Source organism: Coptis chinensis, chromosome 2 (assembly GCF_015680905.1).
Source record: "Coptis chinensis isolate HL-2020 chromosome 2, ASM1568090v1, whole genome shotgun sequence".
Classification (NCBI taxonomy): Eukaryota; Viridiplantae; Streptophyta; class Magnoliopsida; order Ranunculales; family Ranunculaceae; genus Coptis; species Coptis chinensis.
Window position 1 is genome coordinate 79,218,781 of NC_141457.1, and position 19,489 is coordinate 79,238,269.

The 19,489-nt window shown below is 41.3% G+C and overlaps 2 protein-coding genes across 2 annotated transcripts; both read right to left on the reverse strand.

Moving 5' to 3' along the window:
- Positions 1–2,048: 2,048 nt before the first annotated feature.
- Positions 2,049–4,945, reverse strand: LOC147518083 (uncharacterized). Its single transcript, XM_086593809.1, has 3 exons — positions 4,455–4,945; positions 2,474–3,299; positions 2,049–2,402 (listed from the first exon to the last, which is right to left on the reverse strand). Exons 1-3 carry the CDS (start codon positions 4,943–4,945, stop codon positions 2,049–2,051), a joined length of 1,671 nt encoding a protein of 556 aa, XP_086449935.1.
- A 425-nt stretch (positions 4,946–5,370) lies between these two features.
- On the reverse strand, positions 5,371–6,516 carry LOC147518084 (uncharacterized). Its single transcript, XM_086593811.1, has one exon. The coding sequence runs from the start codon at positions 6,514–6,516 to the stop codon at positions 5,371–5,373; it is 1,146 nt and encodes a 381-aa protein (XP_086449937.1).
- Positions 6,517–19,489: the final 12,973 nt, after the last annotated feature.

Genomic DNA, 19,489 nt, shown 5'->3' on the forward strand with positions numbered 1-19,489 from the left:
CGGATTAGAGGACCGGATTATCCAAAGTGTTGGCCCCCAAAACGGGTATGCGCCGGCCTCTTACACCCGGTTCATAGTCCGAAAGTACACTTTGGACCGAAATATGACGTAGGGGTACACACATTGCCCCTCTTCAACAAATGATCAAAACGAAGATGAAGATGATGTGTTGAATAATTAAAGTACCGAAAAACCAAAATGAAGTAAGAAGGAACGTGTAATGGAGACAGCCGAAAAGTTTGAAAAGCTTAAACACTTGAGTGGGTAAAACGAGTGGCCAATTAAATGATATGACTATGGAAGAGGCTAACCCGGGTCGAAAAAGACTAAAATTGGCTAGAAAACCGGTTGATCCGGCAAACACACCGGCCGACCCGTGAAGAAAAATGATGACCCTACCAAAATGTAGGAAATTCATCGGACCAGATCTAAGTAGGCTGAACCGCCCGGCAACTGCTGGAACCGCAAGTATACCGACTGAATTGGGTGGGAAGTCTTTGACCCAAAGAAAAACCGCTGGACAAGCCGAAAAAAATGCGAACCAACCAGCTTGGAAAAAGAGTGAACCAGCTGAAAAAATGTCGAAACCGGATGGAAACCACCTGAACCGGTTAGAAAAATGCTTGAACCGGCCTGTGCCGGTTGCCGGTCGCCGGTGGGAGAGGGTCAAGAGTTGAAGTGCATGCTCAAGTCGCGAATGCGACTTTTTTTTTTTGGAATGGGCCCTTTGGATGGGGCTTTGTTGAATACATGGGAGGCTATTCGAATAATGAATTTCGGATGTCTTGAACGACTGGGCTTGTGGCTAATCAATTATTTGATAGTCAAGCCTTAAACTATATATGCTCTATGCGGCAAATCTAGCCGACATGGCTGACTTCGTAAAGGTCATCAACTAAGATGCCCCCGCCAGGTTGTTACGCCCCGGTATATAGCTCATCATTAGAAATAACATGGGGTTTGTGACGGAATAACACCAAAATACATAGTATCTAATGAACCGCCGCGCTGCATCCGTGGTCGTGTGAAGAACAAAGTCGATGCGGATGAAAGTATGGAAGCCAAATCGAGAGAAATAGAAGTGGAATCTTTGGAATTGGGACAACATCTCCAACCGATTCGACACTAATCCGTAAGATTCTCTTCATAGAACCTCGCGAAAGTGGACGTAACAATCGAAAGAATATGTGTAATATCTTTATAAAATATTATACGGTGGTCTACCGCTGCAGCGACGATAACAATGCCACTAAGTCACTTGATGAACAAAGCGTAGTTACACCGCAAAGATTCTCCCATAGACGATCCTTGAGGAGACCAACGACAACCCGAAGTGCCTCGATGTTGGGTTTAAATCGAGTGTAGCTTAGACTCCGCCACCAAGGGTATACGCTTGATGTATTCTAAACAATCGCACCCGCACCAAAAAGCGGACATTATCGTTCTTGGATTTTCATTGTCGAACCATGATGCGGCGTAGGCACACCACCATACCACGCAGTTTAAATCGGCGCGGATTGCCTTCGCCACCCGGGTAAATTTAAAACTAAATGATCAATTTGAAATTAAAACACAACATAAATGGAAAAGAATTTTATTGATGAAAAATGGAAGGAAAGTACATTGTATGTGAAATTTATTGGTGGAACTAATGATAATTAAATTACTTGTGAAATAAAGCGCCAAATGGTGCGCGTTCCATGGTTTGGTTAGGACATCGCCACCAAGTTCTTGAGAAAATAAGAACCTTTGGATCGCGAGCCTTTCAATGATAAAAGGCCCTCCCAGTTCTCACCGAAGTTTCCCATTGTTGGGTTCTTCGTTGCTCCTTTGCGTGGTAATGCGTAAGACCCAATCGCCTGGTTTGAATGCTCGTCGTCGCGTAACTTCTTGTCATAAACTGCGCTTCATAGAATCCTGGTAAGTCATGAGATTCTGCGGGGCTTCATCTCTAAGGTCCTCCACCATGGCTCTGTCGCGAGCCAAGATGTCGACATTGACCTCTGTGGAGATGGCTTGTGAGCGACCGTTGTTAGGCGATTATTTCATTAGAGTATCGCTTCCATTCCATATGCCAATGAAAAGGGTGACATTCCTGTTGAACGACGGGGGGTTGTCCTATAAGCCCAAAGCACCCCTGGTAACCGTTTAACCCAGTTTCCTTTAACTGATTCAAGCATTTTCTTCAACGTGTCCGAATAACCCGGTTCGTTATTATACGCATCCATTTCCACAGGATAATAGGGTGCGGAGAAGTTATGTCGTATCTTCAGGGATTTGCAGAAGATGTGGATCTCAGCAGAATCAAACTGGCGGCTGTTGTCCGATACCATTTCAGCTGGGACACCGAATCGGCACACAATATCGCGCCAGATGAACCGTTTGACGTCTAAAGACTGAATCTGACTCAAGGAGACAGCTTCAACCCACTTAGTGAAGTAATCAGTTGCGACCAAGAGAAACCTCACATTACCTGGGGCCGTAGGTAAAGGACCCACAATGTCGAGTCCCCACTTAGCAAATGGCCAAGGGCTAAGTATGGGATGAAGCTCATTCGCAGGAAGCTTAATGATCCGAGCATGTTTCTGGCATGGTACCTATATTTGGACAAACCATTTGGCATCTTTTTGCATATATGGCCACCAGAATGATTACCACAAATGCCTTCATGAATTTCTTTTAAAATCTGTTGTCCCTGTTCAGGAGTAAGGCACCGGAGGAGTGGGCCTGAACCCATGGGTTTTCTGTAAAGGCAGGACCCCCCCTCCGAGGTAGGTAACAACACAAACTGCCATGCATCCCGTTTGACTTTGTCAGATAAAGCCCTGTCTAAGGGGAGTTCTCCAGTCCGTAAGAATTCAACCATATTCTGACGCCAATCGGGAAGTAGAAGTTCCATTAACTCAATGTTGGAAACCCGATCATCCGGTATTTCGGAGCATTGTCGACAAGATCCGTTTGAATCGATTCGCGAGTCTTCCTTCTGTACAACCTCGTTTTCCGCCACTGCAGAGTCAGTATCCACCGTGGGGGAGATGTCAGCATCCTCCTCATGGCTGTGAGGAGAATCCTGAGTGGGATGCTCTTGGTGCTTGTCCCGCGCTTTGCTGCGCGTAGTGACTGCATAAATCTGCGTGAATGCCGCGCATTCGGCAGCGTAGACGTCAGCCATATCGGGCAATGGGAGGTCAATGCTAGGCAGTAACTGGACCTCTACCCTGATATTGCGAGGTTCAATTGAATCAACTGCTGCTGAAAGGTAGGCCAATGCATCAGCGTGCCGAACATCATTCCTTGGTCTTTGCAAAATTGATATGCGCTCAAATTTTGCAAATGAGATCGCCAGATCGATCTAAATAAGCCGCCATTCGCTCATCTCGAGCTTGATATGACCCTCCAAACTGACAAGCAACTAGCTTAGAATCCATTACCATATTGATTTCCTTTGCCCCCATTTCGAGCGCCGCTCTCATTCCAAATATTGCTGCTTCATATTCGGCTTCATTGTTGGAAGCAGGAAAGCAAAGTCGGACGGACCTCTCGATTCGGCTACCATTTAGGTCGACTATCACACACCCGATCCCTGACCCCTTCCTATTACTTGAACCATCTGATATAACCAGCCCACGCCTCCGTGAAATTCTCTTCAACGGAGTCAGGTTGGTGGTTGGGAAAATCTAGCAGTTGTTCCTCCTCGAATAACTCGGGTGAAACCATGATATCTTCTACCGGGAAATCTGCCATCAAAGAAGCTAATGCATGACCTTTTTCTGCAGTGCGAGGCTCATATAAGATGTGGTAAGCACTTAGGTAGCTAGACCAATCAACAAGGCGCCGGACTCTTCGCTCGTCGTCGAAAGTGCCTTCGCGAAGGGATATTCTCAGATATACACTTTCACCACACGTCCCTGAAAATAAGGCTTAAGTCTGCGTGTTGCATGCACAAGGGCAAGCGCGATTTTCTCAATTTTAGAATACCTACTCTTTGATCCAGTCAACATTTTGCTAATGAAGTAGATTGGGCGCTCCTCCGGGTTTTTCACAAACAATACTGCGCTTACTGCGATCTCAAAAGCTGCCAAATAAATTCCAATGTCTTGGCCAGTTTGCAGACTAACCAGGACGAGGGGTGATACCAAGTATGCTTTAATTTCTTTAAAAGCCCTATCACAGTCCTCGTTCCAAATTGAGGCACCTTTCAACGTTTGAAAAAATGGCCTGCATCGATCTGAATACTTTGATATAAATCTATTAAGGGTCGCTAAACGACCGGGAGCGAAATGAATATCTTTTTATTCGAGGGTGGGGCATTTCGAGAATGGCCCGAATCTGTTCGGGGTTTGCCTCAATACCCGTCGAGTCATCAGAAATCCTAAGAACTTTCCAGATGCTAACCCAAAAGAACACTTCGAAGGGTTCAACTTCAATTTATATCTTACGAGCCTATCGAATACCTCTTGTAAATGTTGAAGGTAGTCGGGTGTTTCTTTGGATTTGACCACCATGTCATCGATGTAAACTTCTGATGATCCAATCGATCGGCAAACATTGTATTCATCATCCTCTGATAGGTGGCGCCTTCATTTTTCAGACCAAATGGCATGACTCTAAAGCAATACAGGCCATGGTCTGTTACGAATGTTGTGTGCTCCTGGTCCTCCTCAAGCAGAGGTATCTGGTTATAACCAGAGGAAGCGTCCATGAACGACAGACGCTCAAAACCCGAGGTCGCATCGACTAGATCTGAGATGCGAGATAATGGGTATGGATGCACTGGGCAAGCTTTGTTTAGGTTGGTGAAGTCAATGCAAACCCTGAGCTTCCCATTTTTCTTTGGAACCGCGACGATATTGGATACCCAAGTCGGGTGTTCGACGGGCCTAATGAACCCTGCTTCAAGCAGTTTACCAATCTCATCATTGACCTTTAGTTTTCGCCGAGCCATCCATCCGCCTGGTCTTTGTTGAACCGGTTTGAATCTCGTGTCAATATCGAAGCACGCGGTGCGACGACATCCGTGGTCGACTCGGGCATTTGGTTGATATCCCGTGCAAATATTTCTTGATAATCCCATAACAGTGAATTAGAGCTTTTTTTTTTCGGTTGGGGTAAAGCCGGCGATGATGAAAGTAGTTTCATGGCTCTCGCCCTATCCGAACTTCCTCCAACCGATCGATCGAGGGACCCTTTTCGAGCATCGGGCTTCGCACTGATAAGCCCAACGTTTCTCAATTGCTATTTGGCATGATCAACCCGAGAATCGTGTTGCCCCGACTTCGATTTCCTCGTATCTTCTTGTGCCAAATCATGACACCGATGTGACATCATCCGGTCACCGCGATCTTACATACTCCCGTTGGCGGGTAAATTTCAACGCCGGGTGGAAGGTGGATACAACGGCCGATTTGCATGGATCCATTCCCTACCAAAAATTGCATTGTAACAAGAACCACAATCTATCAGAAGGAAATTTATCCCGACAGATTGATGCCCAACCGTGACAGGGAGATGAACCTTTCCAATGGCATGGGCTGGTTCGCCGTTGAATCCAATGATTGGGTTACGGTCTTCTATGATCAGGTCCTCTGATAGTTTCATTCTGGAGTAAGACCTGGTGAATAACACGCTAGTTGAGCTTCCTGTGTCGATAGGAATCTTCTGCACCTTAAAGATTCCTATCCATGCAGTAATGACAATAGCGTCATTGTGAGGGTAATACACCTCCTTTTCGTCATTCTCAGTGAACTTCAATTCGTGACCTTCATAGGTTTCCGTATTGATACCTTGGTCAAAATTGAAACCGTTGACCGGTAATGATCTTGTATATGAAGTTTCAAAGCGTGTTTCTATCTTGCGCCGACGACGGAGACGCCTATCGACACGCCGGCATACATCGATAACGTTGTGTTCAGCCAAGTTGAGATGGGCTGACCGAGGTTTGCTTTGAACAAACTCAGTAAGCTGTCCCTCGTCAACGAGGCGTTGAACTTCTTTCTTCAAAGCTTTGCAGTGATCTGTTTCATGCCCAATATCATCGTGATATTTGCATTTTCGATTTTTATCCCGCCTACCTGTAGGATCTTCTGGTAGCGGCCGAGCTGGCAGTAACATTTTTTTAGTTCTGATTTTTTCGTACAGGTCTGCAAGGCCAAGAGTTAAAGGGGTGAATACCTTTTCCTCTATATTTGGGGCCTTTGTATTATTCTGAGTACTCCTCTTGTTACCTTGACTGGCAATCTTATCCTTTGTGGAGTCCTTGGAAGCTGGATCTGCGCCATCCTTTCTCTGTCGAGACTTTTGATCATCTTCCACTTGAATGTACCCTTCCACTCGGGCGAATAAATCAGAAAGGGTGGTAGGCGGCTTTCGAGTGAGAGAGTTGTAAAGTCTATCTCTGTCGAAATGCAACGCTTGATGGAATGCTTGTATTGCGAAAGCATCACTCACATCCTGAACTTCGGCGTGAAGCTTCCTGAACCGTCGTACCAAACTCTTAATTGTTTCGCCTTTCTCCATAGCGAGATTGAACAATTATTAACTCGGACTCTTCTTCGTTTCATGTTGTATCAAAACGTTCAATGAACATATCACCGAGCTTGGTAAATGAATCAATTGAACGCGAGGCAACTTGTTGAACCGGGATAGTCGATCCTTTCAACGTCGCTGAAAAAATACGACACATTAACGACTCATGAAATTCCCATAAGGTCATAGCCGCTTGGTAGCTCATGACGTGCTCGTTCGGATAGCCATCCACGTCATCGTAAGTCGGAAGAGGGGGCTGTTTGAATGCCTCAGGATGAGCACAGTCCCGAATGTCATTTACAAAGGGTGAAAATTTCGGACCTCGCACAGCCCTTTCCAAGAGTGGATCGTCTCTGATGGTTTGCCTGGTCACGGCTTGGTTAATCAATTCCTTAACCCTTTGTTCATTCATATTCTCACAGCTGTCCTTATCTTGATTCTTTTCTCTCCAGATCCGTTCATCGCGGGCTAAGATTCGAAGGGGATTCGATCGTTGCCGATGTTCGATTCTACCCCGCCTTCTGCCTGCCACTCTGTTAGCAGGTAGCGGACTCTCATTCCGATTTGTGTGTTGGGATTCATATCTTGATCCGGACACATCCACGGATGCTGGTGTTTCCGAACTGGAACTCAATGCATTTGCTGGCGTTCCAGATTGTTGTGACTGGTGTGTCTGAGGATTTGTGCCCAAACGATCCCAGACATTGTTTGACTGTGAATGAGTGTGGACAGACACGATAGGGTGGATAGTCCGGCTTTGGCTTGGATCTCTAGCTTGACCATTATTGTGAATAAGGTTTTGGCCATTATTAGGATCTTCGCGCTGTCCCGGTTCGGCCCGTTACCTTTGCCTACGTGCAGACAAAGGGGACTCGACCGATTGGTACTCCGCAGGGTCTCTAGGCCGTTTGCCTAGTTGATTTCTCAAATTTTTGTTTTCCGCAACTACTCTTGTCAAAAGAGAGATTAGAGCTGGATCCGATTGGTATTGCAAGTTCCGGATGGAGGCGCGTGGGTTAGCATGTCGGCCTCCCCAGCCCCTTATTGGACGTCGCTAGCAAGATAGCATCACGGGTGGGTTCAAGCAGACCATCCCCGACGTGGATTCTGGCAGCTCTCGTTCTCCGACACAAAGATTATTCGGCGAGGGACACGGGGATTAGATTCCCGAGTCCCTAATGGCTCTAGAGTGTGTGGCACTTCAGACAGTCGGTTTCCTCCGTTCTGAGAGAAAGATCTACGACAACTCGACTGCCCCACCTCCGTAGTGGTGCCTGGAATAGTCTCCATGTTTTGCAGAGTTGCTACATGCCGACTGGCAGCTTCTGTATTACTCATCGCAATTTGTTTAGCCATGGTAACAAGGACGTATGAAAAATAAGGCCGATGATATCAAACTCCAACGGAATACCACGTGGTCGTGGGTTCGGTCCCCACAGACGGCGCCAAAGAATGTCGGGGCAAAACGTTAACCCGACACTCCCGATGTGATGGTGCTTCCGAAGGCTCGAAAGAGATGGGGGATTGGGATTTTTGAGGAAGAGAGACTGCACCAACGTTCGGTTGCCCACGCACCCGATGAGGAATCGGGATCAAGTCTCTTAAAACGTGGATTCGAGGATGTAGAAGCCTCCGTATATATAGCAATCTCCTGCCTTGGCGGCCAAGAAAGTGATTCTCGGAGATTGCATTCTTTCATGAATCCTATCATGACTATCTAAAATAGGATCATTCTCTAAAATTCCATTCTATCCTTGTGCAAGATCTTATCGGATTGCATTAGGATCTTATCGGGTGACTGGATCAGAATGATCCGGACGGATTGGGTCCACGAACTTGGGCCACCCGGATGGGCCTTAAACCCGTTGTGAACTCTAACGGATTAGAGGACCGGATTATCCAAAGTGTTTGCCCCCAAACTGGTCCGCCGCTGGTCTTACACCCGGTTCATAGTCCGAGTACACTTTGGACCGGAAATATGACATAGGGTACACACAATACCTATCCTAGTTTTCAAATAATAAAGGTGGGTATCATTTGGATGGCTATAAGAAACGTTATTATTTTGGCAAGTTACCTAGATAACCTACCATGTTTTCTTTTTAGGGGAGCTCTAGTTAACTTTTCTTATTGTAATGAGATAAATAATTTTACTTAGACATACGAGTGTATTGAATATTGATTGCTTAATTTTACATTTGTATTATATTCCAAGTACAATTGCTGCATATACACTAAAATTTGTGTTTAATATATATATATATAAAATTGAGGAATGAAAGGGAAATGAAGTGTGCAACATTAAAACATGAATTCTTATTGTTTTTTGACTTTGACTATGTGGCTGATAAGAACTACGAATGTTTGATTCCAATTTTGAAAGATTTGGATACGTAGGCAGCTTTGAGCAAAAGTGTAGCCACTATATTATATATTATATACTAGTTATTAGTTATTAGTTATTAGTTATTGTGATAACTATATGTATAGAAAGTTAGTACTTAATTGTGTACGTGATTGTGTTGTTTAAAATGTATTCACGAGACATTTAACTAATGCGTTATTTCTGATTGAACCTTTTGATATCTATAATTTATATAATTGATAATGAGGTGAGTTGATTAGTTATTATGTTTGGAATCTTTAGTAATGATTATATTGTTTGAGATGATGTTTGTTTTGTACTAAAAATATTATAATATATGAGAACTCTTAAGTGTTAAAATCCGGTGTAAAAGTGTCCGGTGAAAATTTAATGTGTCACCCACATCTTTAGATCTCTCCACACCTCTTTGATGAAAAGAAATGAGAGGAAATATTTATGACTAATGATGTCATGTGAAAAGCCGCCTTAGAGAGGAACTAAGGCATTCACCTTGCTGGTGGACTGTATTCCTTGAGTGTACGGGAATGTAGGTATGAATTCCTTGAATGTGGCGGGAATGTACTAAGGTATTCATTGAATGTGTCATGAATGACCTGTTAGTGTTATGATGGGTATTTCTTGAATGTGGCAGGAATGACCCAAGGTATTCATTGAATGTGCCATGAATGACCTGATATTTTGTTATGCCCAAAAAAGGCTTTGTGTATGTGTATGGAAAGCCCAGAGATGGCTGTGACTCACAAGTTACGAGTTTAAAAAATGAAAATATGTTTCCTGGATGCGATATCCCCGCTTGGGACATATGTCTTATAGTGATACATACTTGGTGTGAGTGAGGCACACAGATATGTGTGATTTGGCAAATGTGTGAAGTGCAAGTCGTGGAGTAGGAGCTAAAGGTTGGGTTGTGTCTTTTAATAAATAAGTCAATGAGATAATTAATAAGCAAAGTAAAATATTGATTTTACGTATGATGGAGTTATTGCATATGATGTATATGATTTCTTATAAGAAATGTTTATGTGGTTTGTGTGAATTGATACTCACGAGGGATGAATGTACTCCCTGGTTATAACTTTTTCCTCGTACTCATAAGTAGACGAGTGATATTAAAGTAAAATATTGATTTTACGTGTGACTGAGTTATTACATATGAATATTTATGTATTATGATGTACATGACTTCTTACAAGGAAATGTATACGTGGTTTGTGTGAGTTGATACTCACGAGGGATGAATGTACTTCCTAGTTGTGATATATTTCCTTGTTCTCATAAGTAGACGAGTGGTTTTTAAGAAAAATATTGGCTTTAAATATGAGCGAGTTATTGGATATGATTGGTGATATATTATGATATGATGCATATAATTTCTTACGAAGGAATGTGAATATGGTTAGCGTGATATGATGGATATGGTGGTGTGATATGAATGTTAGTTAATATTGGTGATATATTATAATATAATAGATATGGTGGTGTGACATGAATGTTAATATTGGCGATATAATATGCCAGATTATATATACCTATGATGGTTGCAGTGAACGTAAAATAGATGTATACTAGAAAATGATTACGTTTGGGAAATCTAACTTTGTTTTGCAAGAGGGTATGACTTATTAACTTTTTATGCAGAGACGTTGTGCTACCTAAGACGGCATGCTGGCTTAAAGGTAAAATGTATCAAACTCATATTTAAATAAGTTATCATATGTGTATGTAATAAGTGGAATGTAAGTGAAAATTATATTGTGAGTTATTTTGGAAAATGAGAATGATGAATACTGTTATATGAGATTTCTTGTAAATGTATATTAGGGGTTGAAATTTTACTTGGAAAGAAATTGCATGCCATTTTGAGAATACAGAACTAAATTGTCTTCCAAGTTGAAATGATTGTAATAGTATATTTCTTGATTTGAACGATTGAACATACTGCTATACTATTTTATATTTTTAGTCTTACTCATACCAGCAAATTCAATTTGCTGACCTATGTTTACTTTGTTTTGCAATGTGGGTGTGTTCTTGGAAACATAGATGGTGGAGTGCAGTGGATGAGGACACGTGAGTTGGAGTTGCTCTTGGAGTCTTCTGGTTTAAGTTTTTCTGAAGTGTACGGTTTTGTTTTGAGACAGATGAAATAGAGTTGGTTAGTTTCTTTGTAATTTAATAATACGATTGAAGGATTGTCCCTTTTGGTTTTAAATTTGATCTCAGATTTTAATATTGTAGTTAATAATATGTTATTAGGGTTTCGTTTCATCATGGGTTTTCAGATGATTGAATAGGGTGACGATTGAGATAATTATATCTTGGATAATTCCCTATTGTAAGTTTTCTGGAAATTTGGGGTGTGACACCCATCCATTGCCATCTGCTAGGAATAGATCAGTCACCTTTAGAGGTTCAAGTAATGGGTCATCAATTCCCATTTCCTCGAGTGTGATGGGTATACCATCCTTGCATAGCCAAGGGTCATTTAGGACAGAAGTGGTGGAACCACTGCCTATACTCCAAATGAGCCCACTGCTTATCTTAGAGAAGGTTTTGTGAATTCTCTTCCAGAAGAAAGAGGCAGTCACTGGAGGGCTATCAACATCACCAATCCAATTTTTGCCATAGATATTGATTAGCTCCCAAATGTGCGTTTTATTACATTTACATTACTTCATTACAACCCTTCTTATACATAATAAATATACAACTCATAGCTTTTACTACCTTTTGCAGGTTACATGCCATTTCATACCACTTATCATAAAAACTGCATTTTAGTGCCAAAAGGAGTCTTATTAATGCTTATTATGAAGACTCAAGCTGCTATGAAAAAATATTGAAAAAGTCAAAGTCAAAGGTCAATGACTCAAAACCAGAGGACTGGAAGTCACGTCCTTAACTCAAAAGACTAGAGATGGATGACCTACTTGTCACAAAAGAAAACTTGCTCAAAACCTAGCTTGCTCAAGAAGATAGAGAAAAAGCAAAAGCAAAAGCATAAAGGAAAAGTAAAAAGCAACATGGTGAGGTGTCTTGATTGTAGAGGGAGAGGGCAAATCGCTCATTATAAAAGTAGGAGTATAAAAGCCTAAAAGTAAGAGGAGAGAAAACACCTAGACTTAATCTATGGTCATGTAGGAGTAGAGTAGATTTTAATTTCAAGTCATTTACATTTTTCAAGTTTTTATTGCTTTATTTACTTTTGTTCTTCAATACAACTCTTCAATTCAAGTTTGTTCTTCAAGTTTCAATCCAAGTTGTTCTTCAATACAAGTTTTCCATTCAAGTTGTTATTTAAGTTTCAATCTAAGTTTTCATTCATCATACAAGTTTTTCCACTCAAGTTTTAGTCAAGTTTCAATACAAGTTTTCATTCCTTCAAAAACAAGTTATGAACTTTAAGAATACTACCTTCTCACCTTCATAAACTCCCATCAATCCATCTCTAAAAATTTATGGTGAACCTCAACAACTACTCCCACTAATACGAAAACTTCAAATACTAGAAAAAGTTTTTGTCCATAGGGATTCCAAATCAATAGCAGCTTTCCATGGTAGTTTAGAGAGCATAGCTATGTTCATATCCTTAGCCTTTCTAAACCCCAACCCACCACAGTGTTTGGGTTTGCAGATGTGTTCCCACCCAATGGTGTGGACACTGCTAGTTGTGTAATAACCATTCCAATATAAATCTCTGCATGTTTTGTCAATCTTAACACAAGTTGACACAGGCAGCATATAAGTAGCCATGGCATACAAGAGAGTTTGTTGGGCAACTGATTGAATCAGAGTTGCTCTCCCAGCCTAAGAGAGCACCTTAGTTTTCCACCCTTTGATTTTATTATTAACTCTATCCACAAGATAGTCATTTTTTTTTTTTTTTTTTTATATATATTTTTTTGAGAAAGCATAATAGGAACCCCAAGATATTTATCCTTAGGTGCAAACAATTTCATACCCCATAACTTTTTATGCTTAAGATGATTCCTAAACTTTACATTCTTACTAAAAAGTATGCTAGACTTATCAAAATTAATCTTTTGCTCAGAGGCCTCATAGTACTCATTCAAGATATTTTTCAGGTGTATACTATCCTCCATGGTTGCTTTGGTAAAGAGGATGAGGTCATCATCATATAGAAGATGTATGATAGGGGGAGATCCCCTTCTGATCTTAATGTCATGTACCTCTCCAGTATTTTTTGCCTTAGCAATCATTCTAGATAGTGCCTCAATAACCAAAATGAACAAACAAGGTGATAGGGGATCCCCTTGCCTGAGCCCCCTCTCAGGATTGAACTTTGCCAAGGAAGAGCCATTCAAGAGAACTTGGAAAGTAACAGTAGAGAGGCATTGAAAGATCAACTCTCTCCACCTCTTACTAAAACCTAAGTTCTCAAAGATGTCATCAAGAAAAGACCACTCAACTCTATCATAGGCCTTAGCCATGTCTATCTTGAGAACAGTCTAGCCAACTGTCTTGGTTTTCATATATTTCATATTGTGGAAAACTTCACAAGCTAGCTCAATATTGTCTCATATGCTCCTGCCTTTAATGAAAGCCCCTTGAAAGGGAGAGACAATTTTGTTTATATGGCATTTAAGCCTATTAGCCAGAAGCTTATCAATGATCTTATAACTAAAATTACATAAGCTGATAGGTCTAAACTTGGATATATGATCAGGATTGGATATTTTAGGGATCAAGGCAATGTAAGTGTCATTAAAGGTAGGATTTAGGCTACCATTGATAAAGAAATCTCTTACAAAAGTAGAAATACTATTACTAATGATATCCCAACAATCCTGATAAAACACACCTTGGAAGCCATCAGGCTTAGGAGCCTTAAGCTTCCTCATCTTCTTTACCACCTGCCAAATATCCTCATGGCTAGGGATGGCAATAAGTATATCATTTTATCTCTCAGTGATGCAAGGCTAGAAAAGATTCAGAATATTATGATTTGGCTCTGGGTTGTCAGAGGAAAAGAGCTCAGTGAAGTAGTTGCTGATGGCTACTCCTACTTCATCCTTTCCCTCCTTCCAATTGTCATCCTCATATTTTATTTTCACAATCTTATTCGTCCTTCTTCTATATATGGTAGAAAGGTGGAAAAACTTAGTGTTTCTGCCCCCTTTTTTAATCCATTGATTTGTGGATTTCTGTTCCCAAAAATTCTCTTCCTTAGTGTACCAATCAAGAAGGGTTTGAATTTCAACTCTCTAGCCTTATTGTGATTATCAGCACTAAAAGGTTTCATAAGAACCTGAGCAAGCTTTTTTTTTAGTAGTCTTTATGTTATGAAAGATGTTTCCAAAAACATGTTTATTCCACTCTGTAAGACTGTATTTTGTGGCTTGCATTTTAGATAACACATTACAATCAGGTAGATCATGTACTACAGAGTTCCAAGCATCATCAATACAAGGCCTACAAGATTCATCTTTTAATCATGTTAATATGCAAAGAGAGATAATCTGAGGAGACATTAATAGAAGTATTAACACATGTGTGGGGGAAAAGAGCCAGCCACTCAAGAGTAGCCAAAACTTTGTCTAGTCTCTCAAGTACATGTCACCTGGTCTTCTATTGTTATTCCATGTGAACTTGGGTCCCTTGAACCCCAAATCTAACAAGCCAAGATCATTTATCATAATGTTAAAGTCCTCTATATACTTGGTCAGCCTACTGTTGCCCCCAACCTACTCATCAAGGGATGATATGGCATTAAAGTCCCCAAAAAAGCACCAAGGCCCAGGGACTAGAGGAACAACATCCCTGATCTCAGACCACACCTTATGACGCTTACAATGAGTCGGATTTCCATAAATAAAGGAAAAGAACTAGACTCCTGGGCAATTATAATTTGTAAATTTACCTGTTACTTGGTTCTTCATAGCCCCAAGTATTTCCAAGTGCACTCCCTCCTTCCAAAGAACTATTAGGCCCCCACTAAGCCCATCTGCTGGCATAGAGAAATATTCCTCAAACTTGATTGCTTTTCTTAAACCCTTTATCTTCCTACTGTCAGCTTTGGTTTTAGACAAACAAACCACATCTATCTCTAGCACCCCAATTTGATTCTTTAGATGTTGAATCGTCGTGGTAGAATAAAGACCCCGACAATTCCAGACGTAGATTGTCATTGAGGTGAAGGCGGCTGTGTTAGGACAGCCACCGCGAACCCTTTTGTAGATCCAAACCCAGAGCTCCCTGTATATCCACTTGAGATAGACATGTCCAATGATTAATCATCTGAGTGATTGATACTTCTAGTCCAAGCACCACTATCAGTTCCCCTTTATGTATTCCAAAATATTCCTCAAATTTTATCCTTCTTGTCACTTGGTTCCCCATATATGAAGCATCAACCGCCAGAGGCGTGGGTTGGGTTACACTATCATCCGATTCATATTGAGTTGTGCCTACCCTTTGCTGTTGGAGAGGTACCATCATGTTCCTTGTTCATTGTGTTGCTCACTTGATCCACTGGAGATGGAGATAATCTGGGCATGTGTTGGGATAAGTTTATGTCCTTTCCCTTTTTTGTGCATATCTTTAGCCATAAGGCGAGCTCTCTTGGATCTATTGATAGCATTCCTCACCCCTCGTCCTAGCATTCCTTTCTCAGTAGATCTTTATGCCATGTTGATAAAATTCCTTTTTTATATATTTGTTTGTATTCCGTTGTTTGGGTAGTGAGGTTGATGGATTTTTGATAGGGTGATTTGTTGTGTTCTGCTCTAGATTTATTTCCTCTCTCCCACTTTGGATTCATTGCAGCCAGCTACTTGAAAGCTTTACCGTGTCTGCTGACCAATCAAGTTGGCTTGAAGGATGTGCTTTATGCAACATTGAACTCAACTTTGTTTCCCAAATATTAATTTCCATCATCTACAGTGAAGGGGATAATGGTTGCGTGGAGTTCCAAGACAGATCTAGGGTTTTGGGTTGGCTGAGTAGCTGCTTCCACCTGTTCTGGAGATTCGTGAGTGTTATGGGAGAGTGTGATGCTAGGGCTCAGCAAGGCTTCCCCAAAATTAATCCGTTGGGCCTCCCCACTTGTAGCTAATTCATTCAACCCCAGGTCCATATCCACTACTACCCTAGCAGGGTTTACATTTGGGCCCGTACTAGAAAAGGTGTAACTAACCAACTGACCCAGTGAACCCAAAAAGTGAAAGGGCCTGACTAGCCCAGATTTGCTCCCTGAACTGCACTATCCTCTATAAAACTATCCGTTCGTTACTGTGTCAATTTGACCAATTGTTGTTTGATATTCCAGACTGACTCCTCTAACGGCTCTATTAAGCTCCTTGTCCTTGTACTCCCTCTGTGACATGTGCCTATGCAATCTGTCTTCTCTAACATGTGCCTATGCCATCTGTCTTCTCTAACATGTGCCCCCGGAGTTCTAGCTTGTCTGTCATAGTTCCCATCACTGGCCGCCGGAATTTCATCATACCTTAGCTTTTATAGGGTTCCTGAGAAAGTGACAGACTGTGTGCCTATGCCCGCTTTACCATTAAAGAATTTGTTGGCTCTAATTAAACTTGTGAAGAAAGGCTTGATATCCTTTGGTGAACCCCCACACTTGATAATATCATACCGGTACTGTGCTCGAATTCTACATGTGTGGTGATCATGACCAATAACTCCACAGAAGTAGCAAAAGATGTCAAGTTTTTCATACTTGAAAATAACATGGAACATAGCTCATGTTTCTAGTTTGATGATTAGTTCCTTGGTGAGTCTTTCCTTGATGTCCATATCCACTCTGACCCTAGCCACTGGTGTTTTAAAGTCCAGTGGACAAGATAGGTCCACATCCTTTACTATACCTTTTTCAGCACCAATCTTCTCCACATTATCTTTGTTTATTCGTACTTTTGGTAGCCCCCAAATTTGCACCCAAAAGTGCACTCTGTCAAAACAGTATTTGTAACGCCCGTATTTAAAATACGTATTTATTTATTAATTTAATTATTTATTTAATATTTGATTGGATTGGATTTGGGACATGTGGGCCTGATTTCTGGGCCCGAGTCTGTATTGGGCTTGGGTTTCAAACCCAAGTATATAATCACATTGTTCTAGAGAATAGGATTTTTAGAGAATAAAAAAATAATAAAAATGGAGGCAGAGATAGAAACTCGTTTGCTGGAGGGTGGAGCGCGACGACTCGGACTCGGAGAAATTCGTAGGAGCTGTTAATACCGGTAAGTAGTTAGTTTTTCTACTTCACCGTATATCGAAATAGTTTATTGTCCCATGTTTTCACTCAATTTGTTACTGCTCATTATCTTTGGCGTCCTGTTGAACTGTTAAACTAGGTAAGGTTAGTATATCATTTTGCGTAGTTATTAAACTGTCGAAACTCTGAAGGGGCGGGTTAAGGCGCCACGCCTAAAACTAACCTTTGTATTGAACTCGTTTTACTGTTGTGCGGGGGTTGTTTTTGTTTTGGTCGATGTCGGGAGTTTAGAGAATGGATGTCGGGATTGAAATGTGGGTGTGCTGTTGTAGCTTGAGAGGGCGTTAATGGCGTCGCCAGACTGAAATAGAGAAAACGTCCTGATTGTTGGTTTACTGGGCTGTTGGAAGCTTGAACAACTGTGTTAATGGCGACCAGAAATCGCCCAGTTTTATTTCAAACTTTGTTGTTGGTTGGTGAGTTTGGTTGTGTATTTGCAGGGGTCATAATCTAGGTGTTTGGGGTTGAACCAATAGTTAGGAGTAGTGGGTGTGTGTGAGTATTGATGAGAGAGGCTGTTGGGAGCTTGAATGAGGCGTTAATGGCGGCGCGATTTGGCCGAAATTCATCTTTGGCCAGTGGAGTGAGGGAACTTGAGTTTGAGGGTAGCAAAAGATGGGGTTTTTCGGGGGGTACAAAACCGAGTTAGTTCGGTTTGGTTTGGAGCACCGGTGGGTGGTGGAGGAGAGAGCTGCTGGAGGGAGAAGACGACCTGTTAGGTCAGTTGGGCCTGGGGTTTTGGGCCGAATTCATTTCTTTTGGTTTTTGTTATTTGGGCCCGAGGTTATGTTGTTTGGTTGGGCCGGATTCTAGTTTAGTTGTTTTGGGCCATTTTCATTTTTAGTCTTTGGGCCAATTTTCCTTTATTTCTTTGGGCCGAACCAAGTTAAGTTTTGGGCCAGTTCTTTTTGTGTTGTTTTGGGCCGAAATCTATTAGTGTGTGGGGCCAGTTCCAGATTAAGTTGTGGACCAATTTTGGTTTAGTTTGGGCCCAGTTTAGGTTAAGTTGTTTGGGCTAAAACTAATTGCTTTTCTTTGGACCAGTATCAAGTTAGTTTTGGGGCCGGTCCATATAATTTAAAATAGATCTAATTGGGTCTTTAAATGTTTAGACTTTCGGGTTCTAAGGTTTGGGCTTGGCCAGTTGGGTCCGAACCATTACCTTGGTCATGAGCCCATGAGCCATGCACCTTTGCCCTTAGCCATGAACCAGGGCTATGACTCTGAACCTGTTGAACATAGAAACGACAGTTTGACTTTGACTGTTGACTTTTGACTTTGACCGCTGACCTTTGACTTTGACTGTTGACTGTGGAATGTTGACTTTTTCCAGTTTTTTTTACATGTTTAAGAATATGGACAAATGTAGTAATAAAATGTTGTTGAACATTGTATAAATTTGTTGGTCATTATCTAATTAAGATTTGACGTGAGTAGTGTGTAAAGCATATAATATGTTGGCATGTAACAAGCGGAGAAATTTTTATAAGACTTAGATATATATGTTTTTATGAGTATTCAATTATATACGGATTTAGATTCATGGACTTTGATTGTGGACTGTTGATTGTTTAATCGTGTTATGTTTTTATATATTAAATTGTATGGACAAATCAAATGCTAAAATGCTGTGGAAGCTTGTATATATTTGGTTGTCATTATCTAATTAAGATTTAACGTTAATATTGTGACATTATATAATATGTTGGGATATATATATATATATATATATATATTAAATGCAATAGTTATGGAGAAATAAATGTATAGACACTCCATTATTTTATCTGTGAGATGCTAGTAGAGTATTTGTGGATATTTCCCACGGGAGTGTGGCGTAGGGCAATAATATATTGGCACGTGACAGAATGAAAGTAGTTATGAGATATAATTGAGATATTTTTCTAAATATTGTGGCTTAGTGCAATAAGGTATTTGACCTGCACGTGATATAGTGGAATTATTATGAGTCATAAATATATGACATTTGAATAAATTACGTAACGAAAATCCTAGAACCTAGCTACCACAATTCATGTGATTTGCCCTGTGTGGGCGTGTGCAATTTAATTGGCCCTTCTGGCGTTTCAGTGAATCTGAATGGCCTTCGGGCGTAAGTAATGTGATTTGCCCTTCTGGCATTTCAGTGAATCTGAATGGCCCTTCTGGCGTAGCCGAATAGTGGCTTGATTATTCCATTCGCAAAATAGAACGAGACGCGCGATATTTTATGCCGAATAGTGGCAGTACTTACATAATGGCTTTCGTGTGAGGTTACGGTGTCGCGCGCATCCCGCCGAGGTGGTAGTTACGCACGGAGT

Bases quoted from the DNA above. Each gene is read 5' to 3' on its own strand.
- LOC147518083 (XM_086593809.1), bottom strand. From the start codon at position 4,945: ATGGCTCGGCGAAAACTAAAGGTCAATGATGAGATTGGTAAACTGCTT. The intron at 3,300-4,454 runs GTATTCGATAGG...AATTTTGCAAAG, and splicing joins ACCTTCAACATTTACAAGAG to ACCAAGGAATGATGTTCGGC. The intron at 2,403-2,473 runs GTAATGTGAGGT...TCCTTGAGTCAG, and splicing joins TCCTTTACCTACGGCCCCAG to ATTCAGTCTTTAGACGTCAA.
- LOC147518084 (XM_086593811.1), bottom strand. From the start codon at position 6,516: ATGGAGAAAGGCGAAACAATTAAGAGTTTGGTACGACGGTTCAGGAAG.